Here is a 12322-nt window from a genome sequence, read left to right on the forward strand (position 1 = left end):
TAAGGACTATTTCTTATCCAGTGATCTGATTTTGTAGACTTTCTCCCTCATTTTACAACAGCAGTCCTAATAGTATAGGTTTTTCTAGTAGACTGAGTGGGGGAGGGGGGTGACATGCAAAAAATTATTACAGCCTTTCTTATCCCTAAAACTTTACTTATATTTCAGATAAATAAGTCCCTGTTGTAATTCCCCCCCAAAATTAAAAAGACAGCTCTAAAGGTGCACTACAAATACCACACCACATAAGTTTGCATGATTAGTTTCTTTCTTTCAGTATGTTTTGATAAAAATGGGATTATTGCTTTATTACTAGGACCATTAGAAATTACACCTTTCTGTCTTATCCTTTTCTCCATCCTGTCCTTTTCCTTTGCCATCATTCTTTTTTTTAAAAAAAAAAGGGGTACTTGTGGCACCTTAGAGACTAACCAATTTATTTGAGCATGAGCTTTCGTGAGCCACAGCTCACTTCATCAGATGTGTTTCCCTTCTTGCTGTTGTAATATGCCTCTTTCAAAAACTGCCCCTTACTACCAGAACTTCAAGGGCTCTTCTGAAAGTCCTGCCTCATAGATAAGGTTTTAGAAAGTTCAAACTGAGCTCTGGGAAGGGGTAATTTGTACCTATATATCATAGCTCTGGCCAAACTCCTCCTGTTGGACACTCATTCGGCCACATTGTTTGGATCCCATCACTCTGGACTTGTGTGCTTTTAAGTTTTCTTTGATCTGGGTAGGCTCGAACACGGTCTCTTTCTTTGGACTCTCTGGCACACTTCCTGGGCCTGTAACCCCTTCATGGAAGTGGAACTTCACAGCACAGCTGTTCTAGGCCCCAGCACTAGTGCTGAACCCTCATGATACCCCAGTTACTTAAACATACCTATCATGAGAACACACTACTAGACTGCTGTCTTGGATCAAGACGCAGCATTTCAGGGACTCTTCCTACTCTAGTTGACCTGGTTCTTCTTCGAATGATGTCCCTGTGGTGCTCCACTTCAGGTGTCGATGCGTCCCTGTGCCGTCAATTGGAGATTTTCAGTAGCAGCATCCGTGCAGGTCACTCATGTGCGGTGTCTATTTCATGGTGCCATTGGCACCTCCTCTAGCACATGTACAACCTGACCCCCTCAGTTTCTTTTCAACCATCTTTGGCCTGAGATGGAGCTCCGTGGTAGTATCTCAGCATCTCTCTCAAGCCTAGAGAAATAGAATTAGAAATAGTTTTAGACTTTTCCTAATACAGACAGTGTTAGTTGAGTTAGTTTTAGTCAGTTAACATTTTCTTTTCTTTTTTCTCCCTTTTATTTTCATCAGAGCGGGAGCACTTAACCCACTTCAACAATGCCTGGTTCTCTAGGCTTTAAGAGATGCGGCTCATGCCGCAAAGCAATGCTGGTCTCAGATGGACATTCTCTCTGTGTTAGCTGCCTTGGTGAGTCACAATTCCTCAGAAGTGCACTCCACTGCAGCAATCTGAAAGCGCGGGCCAGGTGTAATTGAGACCTCCACTTAAAACTTATTCTGGTGGAGAAATCTCTCCAACTGGCCTCTGAACCATGGCAACAGACTCCTTCCACAGGGGTTCCCTGAGCACATCCACTTCAACTAAGGAAAATGCTCATTCCTCTAAAAGAGCAAGGAAAAGAGCCACAACTTCTCTGCAGAGACAACTGCATAAAAAGAAACTGTTTCTTGCCAGGTCACTGTCCTCAGTGCCGACCACCCCATGGGTGAGCAACTTTGAGGCATCGGGCACCTCTGGCATTGTCCACACCAGGACCTCTGCCCCATCTGAAGGATGAGTGAAGGCACCAACCTAAGCCTGCCTCCTCCTCTACGGCATCAACAATGCTGGTGAGAGACATGGTATCAAGGCCCTCACCAGTGGCTCTGCCTCCATCACCAGCACTGATGACTCCATTGTCAGATAGAGCCAAGATGGCACTGCCTGTACCAAGGACGTCGGGCTACAAATCATTGGCATCCAGGGTACCATCTAAAACAGTGACATCGGTACCAATGGCACTGAAACTAATGGCACTGCAGCAGTTCTTGCAACAAAAGGACATCACAGTTTCCTCTGTACTACAGTCCCCACTCTTCGGCACTGATGGCTCCCCTGAGCATATCGCACTGGACCAAGTAGCATCCCCTACCACCTCACTCTCGAGTGAAGATGACGATGACCAGGAGGAGGGTGCCTTCTCTTCACATCATTCTTCCACTGGGAATCCAGGAAATCGAAGGCCCACTATAGACGAGAAATGCAATCGTGGTACCGACAACCATGGATGTGCCCACCTGTGGCATTCCCCATACAATGGCTACTTTGGGACCCATGGGCAGCGTACAGGGCTCATTACACCTGACCATAAACTCCATCCAGAGGTGAAATTAGATCACCACCATCATGTTCCACATTGGAAACCTCAGAAGCCCAGGAGGAAACGGAATGAGAGGGAAGAGGGTATCGAGCATGATTAACATCACTTGCACATAATTCTTCTTCATCACCAGATGAAGGTATAATGCCCCCATCCCATCATGGGTGACAATTTCAATCAGTTCCAAGAACTGTTGAAAAGGGTAGCCCAGAGTCAGGAAATTCTACTCGAGGAGGTGCAGGATACCCAGCACAACCTCCTCCAAATTCTATAAACATCATCTTCCAAAAATAGCATTACCCACAAATGAAGCCATTATGGAACCAGTGGAGACAGTCTGGCAAATGCCAGCTACTGTACCACTGACATGCAAGAAGGCTTACAGGAAGTACTATGTGTTGGCCAAGGATATAGATTTCCCTTTTTTCCCATCCGCCACCCAGTTCACTAGCAGTAGAGGCCGCAAACCAACGAGGCAAACAAACCACAATACAGGTCAAGAAGTACAAGGGACTCAACTACTTTGGTTGAAAGATCTATTCTATGGCGGCATTACAATTCTGAGTTGCCAATTACAGTGCGCTCCTAGCCACATATGATCATGATAATTATGGCAAACTGAACAACTTTATTAATGACCTCCCAGAGAACACACTGGCTGAGTGACAGCTGGTCACCAGAATGGCACTACAAGCCTCCCTGGATGTAGAAGACACAGTGGCATGAACAACAAGCACAGCCATAGTGATGCGTAGAGCTTCATGGCTGCAATCTTCAGGGATTCCAAAAGATCTCCAAGTGAAGGTGGAGGATCTCCCAGTTGACAGAGAAAAGCTTTTCTCTCTCAAAATGGATGAGGTCCTCCACTTGATGAAAGATTCCCAAGCTACCCTCCATACTCTCGGTATATATACACATCAGCCACGAAATGGAGATGGTACCAGCCTTATCAACAAGTCAGAGACACCCCGTTCCAACAACAACAGCAATGTCAATATGAACCCCAAAGACCTAGACAGTGACCACAGAGGTGCAGAGCGTCTCCTACTCGATCCTCAATGTCACAACCAACATTGACCAAACAACAAATTTGAAAATTTGGTTGAGGGTCTGAACAACCTCCCTCACCAGATGGTGTGATTACCAAATGGTACCCAGATCTTTGGTCACGGATTATGCCCTATTTACCATGTCTCGGCAGCAATAACTACAGATCAATGTGTTCTAGAGATTGTAAGATCAGGCTACATCATCCCTTTTACCTCCTGCCCACCAAGCCTACCCCCAGCCCTGTCCCTCTTCAGGGATCCTTCTCACAGGTACCTGCTACAGCAAGAAGTAGAGCATCTTATACAGGTGCCATGGAACTAGTTCCTCCACAGCACAGGGGGAAGGGTTTCTACTTCCATTACTACTTAACCCAGAAGAAGAACGGAGGATGGAGACCCATTCTAGATCTCCAAAAGCTCAACAAGTTCATACGGGCCCAAAAATTCAAAATGGTCACCTGGGCCACAATAATACCAGTTTTGGAAAGACCTGCAAGATGCCTACTTCCACATCACCATGCATCCTGTTTACAGACGATTCCTCCGGTTCAAAGTGGGGATGCGCCACTACCAATACAGAGTCTTATCATTCAGCCTTTCCATCCCCCTGGGAGTCTTCTCCAAAACCCTTGTGGTAGTAGCCGCATCCTTATGCAAACAAGGGATAATGATTTTCCCATATCTAGACAACTGTTTACTAAAAAGGCCTACCCCGTTAGAAGCAACGGACATCATTTGGAGGACTATTACTCTCTTCTGAGAACTAGGGCTACAAATAAATGAACAAAAATAAATCCTAGTTCCGGTAAAACAATTGGACTTCATTGGGGTACACCTCGACTTCAGAGGGGCCAGGGCATTCATAACACTGACCAACCGTATCTCGGTATTCATGACCAGCCCCTGAATATCGGCATGACATATCTACAGCTATTAGGTCACATGGCGGCCACCACTTTCATGATAAAGCATGCGAGACTACGTATGCACTGCCTACAAGGCTGGCTGAATTCAGCGTACATACCGAGCAAGCACAAACTGAGCAGAAGCCTAACACTGCCACCCACTCTTTTCACCAGAATCCACCTTTATTAATAATAACAACAGATGCCTCATTGATAGGCTGGGGCTCCCACGTGAGCCACCATATAATCCAAGGAATATGGTCATATATGGAGACCCAGCTACACATCAATTTACTAGGACTATGCACAATCTTCAACATGTGCCACCATTTCCTCCCAATGATAAAGAACAAAACAATATGTGTGATGACCGACAACATTGTCTGCATGTTCTATATAAGTCAACAGGTAGGAGCTTGCTTCCACTCCCTATGCACTGAGGTCATGAAGTTGTGGAACTGGTGCATAAGCTATGTCAACATCTCAGCTTCCTATCTCCCCGGCTGCCAGAACACGACTGTGGACACACTGAGCAGGCAATTCTTACAGGACCACGAATGTGAGCTGAACAAAGGAGTCCTATAACCCATATTCCAATGATGGGGCTTCCCTGCATCGACCTATTCATGACAGCACAAAATCACAAATGCCCTCACTTTTGCTCGAGGGCAGGGCTGGGACCCCAATCACTATGGGACACCTTCCTAATCGGATGGGACTCATCTCTCCTTTATGCATTCCCTCCAATACTGCTGCTCTGGCAGATTATACACAAGATACATGTTGACAAAGCCAAAGTCATACTAATAGCTCTGATGTGGCCCAGACAGACTTGATACCCTTATCTGCCGCCCATGGTATGCACCCCACAAACTCTCTGACTCCTGGCGGACCTGCTCTCACAGGATGACGGCCGGGTTCTTGATCCAATCTGGAGAAACTTCACCTGAGTAATAACACTTAATTTAGACCCCATCATTTTATATGTATGGTTGGGATTATATTTTCCAGTGTGCATTACTTTGCATTGATCAACATTGAATTTTGTCTGCCATTTTGTTGCCCAGTCACCCAGTTTTGTGAGATCCTTTTGTAGCTTTTTGCAGTCTATTTGGGACTTAACTATCTTGAGTAGTTTTGTATCCTCTGCAAATTTGCCACCTCACTGTTTACCCGTTTTTCCAGATCATTTATGAATATTTTGAATAGGACTGATCCCAGTTCAGACCCCTAGGGGACACCACTATTTACCTTTCCATTCTGAAAAATGACCAATTATTCCTATCCCTTGTTTCCTATCTTTTAACCAGTTACCAGTCCATGAGAGGACCTTCCCTCTTATCCCCTGACAGCTCACTTTGCTTAAGAGCCTTTCGTGAAGGACTTTGTCAAAGGCTTTCTGAAAATTTAAGTACACTATATCCACTGGATCCTCCTTGTCCACATGCTTGTTGACCCCCTCAAAGAATTCTAGTAGATTGGTTAGGCATGATTTCCCTTTGTACTATGCAGTACTGGAGGGATATGCCTCTACTTCAGCTCCAAGCCTTAAAGGATTGAAGAAAACTTGCATGGCGCAAGCTTCCATGGTACTATGGCAACAATCTAAATGTATCTAGCACAGTCAGATGCTTCAGCACTAGGATGTCAGCAGCCTCGTTCCTTGATCCAGACAGCATCAAAGATTTTAGCCTCAGTGTAAGGCACTGAAAGCATGTCCTCCTGATAAGGGGTGGAAGGCAATTTTGGTACTCTTCCCCACCCCCTCCCCCGCCCCTTACAACTGAGGCACTGGGAACTTCTTCAGCACTCTTCTTCAGAGAAGCAGCAGACATCAGGATAACTCCTGAATTATAGTTTCCTCTGTTGAACTATTCTCTTTTTTCAATTGAATCTAAATCGCCATTAGAGCAACCAAGGGTACTCCCATACACATAAACATGATGGGCAGTCTGCTTCAAAAACGTCAGTACAGCCGTCAGTCTCTTGTCATTCTTTTTGTGGATTCTTCATCTTCTCAAGTGCCTAGCAGGAATCAGTCATCAGATCGTAGCCCATTGATGCCCACTCCATCTCAAATCAAAAGACAAATTTAAGTGCGCTAAGGATCTCACTTTCATGGTGTTAGCTCAAGACCTGTTCAGATGCAGTTTTGTGGTCCAAAGTCTGTGTGGCAGGCTGAAACTGGGAGGGTGACTTTTTGTGTCAGTAATAATGTGCTCGTTTGGAACAGTTGATGACATCCAGACACTTTGCCCTTCCATGGCTGGATCCAGAAACATGAGGTGGTCCATAGTGTTTTTTTGACATTTTAAGTATTTTGGGGGCATGTTGTCAATAACCTGCCAGATGGGAAGTTCTGAGTAGTCTTCAGCACTGGAAGCTGCAGCTACTTCATGCACAAGTGGAAAATCAGAGACTCTGCTTTGTGGGACTGCGGTGAAAACGTCAAAGCCATTGAATATTTCATAATGCAGTGTTGTAAATATGGATTCAAAGGTGAAATGTATGATATCTATCATGTCACAGAGGAGTCCTTGAAATGGCTTATGGACCTTTAATTGCATTTATAAAATGTTGCTCTGCAGACACCATACATGCGAGAAATCTCAAGATCTAATCTTTTTACCCTGGGGACAACCACTGTGAGCTAATAAGCCCTATCCCTATGGATTTCAACCTTGGATGTACGGGGCCCTCTAGTTTCAGTATTGAAAACTGGCCAGTCATTTTTCAACTTCTGTCAGAGACTCCATTCAGACTCTCAGATGAACCATGAGGATACACCACAGTCATCCGGCACCTCAGCTGATATCAGAACCTCAACAGTCTAGCTCTTGGGAAGAGGATGAAGAGATGCAAGATGAACCTTCTTCACTTAGAGCTTTTTCTCTACACTCACTGGAGAAAACTTTCACACTCATTGGGGGATGATTTTAAAGCATATCAGGAACTTTTCAAAAGAAAGGCAAACTCTCTTGGGAACTGGCATATAAACTATTTGACATTTTATCTTACTATCTAGATAGAATCAAGATCTTTAGGACTTCACATAAGCTGTTTGCTTCCTGTATGGATAATTGTAAGGGGAAAACTGTTTCTGCTCAAATTTTATCTAGATAGGTCAGACAATTTAAAGAAGAGGGTTATAAGAATGTTTGACGATCTCGTACTCCTGTTATTAAAACATATTCTACCAGTCACTACTTCTACAGCAGGAGTTGGCAACCTTCGGCACATGGCCCATCAGGGTAATCCGCTGGCGGGCCATGAGACATTTTGTTTACATTGACCGTCCTCAGGCACACCCTCCCTTCCCCCCCGCAGCTCCCAGTGGCCACGGTTCGCCAGCAGATTACCCTGTTGGGCCATGTGCCAAAGGCTGCTGACCCCTATTCTACAGCATGTTTGAGACATGTTCCATTAATTGAAATTTATAAAGCATCACATGGAGCTCAGTACACACTTTAAACATTACACATAAGACATAGCTGCTACGTATGATGCTTAATAGGCAGGGCAGTCTTCCAATCTTTAATTATTTAGGACATCTTGTCCTACCACCCATTTTTCTGTAGACTGCCTACCAAACTATCCTAAAAGTGGGAATGTTCAGAGGACACTTGAGAACGAATTAAGGATACTTACCTGTAACTGAGGTTTTCTGAGATGGATTCTGCATATTCACACTTTCTGCTCTCCTTCCCCCCTTCTTCAGAGTCGTAATTAATCTTTGCTCTGCATTAGTGCTGGAAGGAACTGAGATGGCAACTGCTGCAGCACCCACTTTTATAACCCTGTCCTGAGAACTTGGTTGAATGCTGAGCTGAGGGGTGGGAGGTGGCACCTGAATGCTCCAATTCTCTAACAGACACTGCTAACAGAAAGTCCCACTGTTCAGCTGCATCAGTTGGCACGTAATTCCAAGAATGTGAGAGTCCATCTTAAAGAACCTCAGTCACAGGTAAATAACCTTCATTGCATGTACTAGTTTGCTCTTGCTTTAATTACTTTACTTTTCTCCTATGTGGCCTTTCCGTTATCCATATTGCTCATTCCAAAATGTTGAAAACAGAGCAGCCAGAAGTATGGTCCTTGCTGGTTGGACTATTTCACCCCTCAATTTGGGATGCCTCATTCATTTCCCTTTGCCCACCATGTCAATGTTAAACTTATCCTTGTCTATAAGGCCCTGCACAACTCTGCCTGACATAGATATCTGCATTCCTCTTCATTCATTTTATGATGTGTTGATGCTCCTGCATCAATTGCTTCCTTCTCATATCCTGGCTTTGTGCCTTTTTTTCTCCCAGGCAGCTCTCCATTCATGGATCAACCTCTGAGTCTCAGTGCCCCAAGCCTTCATGTTAACAAAAATATCAATCTGGTCAGATTAAGATCTTTTAAAAGTTATCTAAAATGACTCAGTACATTTTATCATTTTGTGCTTCTCTTCTAGATTTTAAGTTTTTCAGGCCAGGGACTGTCTTGATATTTACATCTTGTTCAGTACCAAGGACATTATCAGAGCTAAACCAGTAATAAATAATTGTACCCTGAATAAATAGTTTTGCCAACAGAAAAGGTATATATAATTAAGTAAAACGGATTATTTCCCAGGTGAGATACTATGCATTTTGTTGCCAATTGACAATTTTTGTATTCTAATGATAATATAATTTTCTTACAGCCTTTGAAATTAGATCCCAAAGGATCTATTAAATCTAAGAAAGCTGCAGAAACAAAAAAAGGAAATGTAATGAGAAAAAGGTAGGGATACAAAATGAATGAAAATTACAGTTTGATGCCCTACAATATTTTAACACTTAATTCCTGCTTTTTTGTTATGGATTTGAAATGGTCAGTGTGAGTATTCTGAATTTGTAACTAACATAAACATATATGGAGTCTAAAACAGGGGAAAGTCTTCTCTACTTCTTTCTTGCAGATTAGAGAAGAGCGTGATACACTGGCTGACAGTTAGCCTGAGCAAAGCTGGTTCAATTTTTAAAAGCTATAGTGGTAATGTATGTGTATATATATATATAGGAATTCAGGACAAAGTGGGATGCTTTGTGTGGTCATTTGTCTGCAATAGCCAAAATGTTGTTTAGCTCACTTCTAACCCATACTACTAGTGGTCTGAGTTGTGGCATTAAGGATTTTGGCATTGTTATGTATGCATTGAGATTTTTTTCTGTAAACGAAATGCAAGAAATATTGAATTTTGTTAGTATGAGGCATTTCTTCTTTGAGATGTATTGTCCATATATATTCCATCCTGGATGTGTATGCCCCACCCCTTCCCAGGTGCTCAAGATTGGACTCTTTTGACAAGCAGAGTTTGAGTCGAAAGAATAGTAAATATGGCAGAACACATAAAACATAAAAAAGAAGCTTACAAGAAGTGGAAGGTTGGACATATGACCAGGGAAGAGTATAAAAATATTGCTAGGGCATGTAGGAATGAAATCAGGAGGGCCAAATCGCACCTGGAGCTGCAGCTAGCAAGAGATGTCAAGAGTAACAAGAAGGGTTTTTTCAGGTATGTTGGCAACAAGAAGAAAGCCAAGGAAAGTGTGGGCCCCTTACTGAATGAGGGAGGCAACCTAGTGACAGAGGATGTGGAAAAAGCTAATGTACTCAATGCTTTTTTTGCCTCTGTTTTCACTAACAAGGTCAGCTCCCAGTCTGCTGCGCTGGGCATCACAAAATGGGGAAGAGATGGCCAGCCCTCTGTGGAGATAGAGGTGATTAGGGACTATTTAGAAAAGCTGGACGTGCACAAGTCCATGGGCCGGACGAGTTGCATCCGAGAGTGCTGAAGGAATTGGCGGCTGTGATTGCAGAGCCATTGGCCATTATCTTTGAAAACTCGTGGCGAACCGGGGAAGTCCCGGATGACTGGAAAAGGGCTAATGTAGTGCCAATCTTTAAAAAAGGGAAGGAGGAGGATCCTGGGAACTACAGGCCAGTCAGCCTCACCTCAGTCCCTGGAAAAATCATGGAGCAGGTCCTCAAAGAATCAATCCTGAAGCACTTGCATGAGAGGAAAGTGATCAGGAACAGCCAGCATGGATTCACCAAGGGAAGGTCATGCCTGACTAATCTAATCGCCTTTTATGATGAGATTACTGGTTCTGTGGATGAAGGGAAAGCAGTGGATGTATTGTTTCTTGACTTTAGCAAAGCTTTTGACACGGTCTCCCACAGTATTCTTGTCAGCAAGTTAAGGAAGTATGGGCTGGATGAATGCACTATAAGGTGGGTAGAAAGCTGGCTAGATTGTCGGGCTCAACGGGTAGTGATCAATGGCTCCATGTCTAGTTGGCAGCCGGTGTCAAGTGGAGTGCCCCAAGGGTCGGTCCTGGGGCCGGTTTTGTTCAATATCTTCATAAATGATCTGGAGGATGGTGTGGATTGCACTCTCAGCAAATTTGCGGATGATACTAAACTGGGAGGAGTGGTAGATACGCTGGAGGGGAGGGATAGGATACAGAAGGACCTAGACAAATTGGAGGATTGGGCCAAAAGAAATCTGATGAGGTTCAATAAGGATAAGTGCAGGGTCCTGCACTTAGGATGGAAGAATCCAATGCACCGCTACAGACTAGGGACCGAATGGCTAGGCAGCAGTTCTGCGGAAAAGGACCTAGGGGTGACAGTGGACGAGAAGCTGGATATGAGTCAGCAGTGTGCCCTTGTTGCCAAGAAGGCCAATGGCATTTTGGGATGTATAAGTAGGGGCATAGCGAGCAGATCGAGGGACGTGATCATTCCCCTCTATTCGACATTGGTGAGGCCTCATCTGGAGTACTGTGTCCAGTTTTGGGCCCCACACTTCAAGAAGGATGTGGATAAATTGGAGAGAGTCCAGCGAAGGGCAACAAAAATGATTAGGGGTCTAGAACACATGAGTTATGAGGAGAGGCTGAGGGAGCTGGGATTGTTTAGCCTGCAGAAGAGAAGAATGAGGGGGGATTTGATAGCTGCTTTCAACTACCTGAAAGGGGGTTCCAAAGAGGATGGCTCTAGACTGTTCTCAATGGTAGCAGATGACAGAACGAGGAGTAATGGTCTCAAGTTGCAGTGGGGGAGGTTTAGATTGGATATTAGGAAAAACTTTTTCACTAGGAGGGTGGTGAAACACTGGAATGCGTTACCTAGGGAGGTGGTAGAATCTCCTTCCTTAGAGGTTTTTAAGGTCAGGCTTGACAAAGCCCTGGCTGGGATGATTTAACTGGGAATTGGTCCTGCTTCGAGCAGGGGGTTGGACTAGATGACCTTCTGGGGTCCCTTCCAACCCTGATATTCTATGATTCTATGATGGGGCTATGTAATCCCCTGAGTGTCCTTGTGATCCTGTACTGATGACATAAAGGGTTGTATTGGCCCAACTGCCATGGCTGTGAGAAGCTCCACAATGTCAGTGTCTCAACACAATTTTACAGAGACTTTTGTGGATTGTTTTATATATTAGGGTTAGTTAGGAATAATTTTACTAAGAATAGTTTTCACTTTGGCAAGTTTGTGATGGCTTACTGTAGTGGGGCGGCTGACCCACTCCTGGAGAACAGGGGTTAAAAGCAGCCAAGCTAGGCCGAATGGGGAAGCAGCCACAGCTGGGGCCATGCCAATCAGGCCCCAGCTGGCCCTGATAAGAGGGCTGTGGGCCAGGAGCTGGAGAAGTCTTACTCTAGCCCTGGAGTGGGAAGGGCTAGCTGTCTGAGAGCAAGGTACCTGAAGCAGAGCAGTGCTGGGGAAGGGCAAAGGGAGCTCCTGCCTTGTAAACATGCAGGTCTTGGTGAAGGCCTACAAAGGTATGGGGTCTACAGAGGTGCAGCCTGGGAATAGGCTGAGGCAGCTGGTCCTAATCCATTGCAAATGATGAGTGTCCATTACAGACTGCAATCTGCCCCAGTGAAAGGGGGCTAGATGACAACTGGCAGTAGTCGCTGAGGCAAGGTGAGTTTAGA

At 44.6% G+C, this 12322-nt stretch overlaps 1 protein-coding gene across 4 annotated transcripts in view; it reads left to right on the forward strand.

Moving 5' to 3' along the window:
- The window catches only part of CCDC7 (coiled-coil domain containing 7), a 177205-nt gene that overhangs the window by 104145 nt on the left and 60738 nt on the right, over positions 1-12322 (forward strand). For all 4 annotated transcript variants that reach the window (XM_075125966.1, XM_075125969.1, XM_075125968.1 and 1 more), the window contains one exon: positions 9037-9116. In XM_075125966.1, coding sequence (XP_074982067.1) covers positions 9037-9116 — 80 coding nt within the window. The remainder of the gene's footprint in view (positions 1-9036; positions 9117-12322) is intronic.

This window comes from Caretta caretta, chromosome 2 (genome assembly GCF_965140235.1).
Source record: "Caretta caretta isolate rCarCar2 chromosome 2, rCarCar1.hap1, whole genome shotgun sequence".
In the NCBI taxonomy this organism is placed as follows: Eukaryota; Metazoa; Chordata; order Testudines; family Cheloniidae; genus Caretta; species Caretta caretta.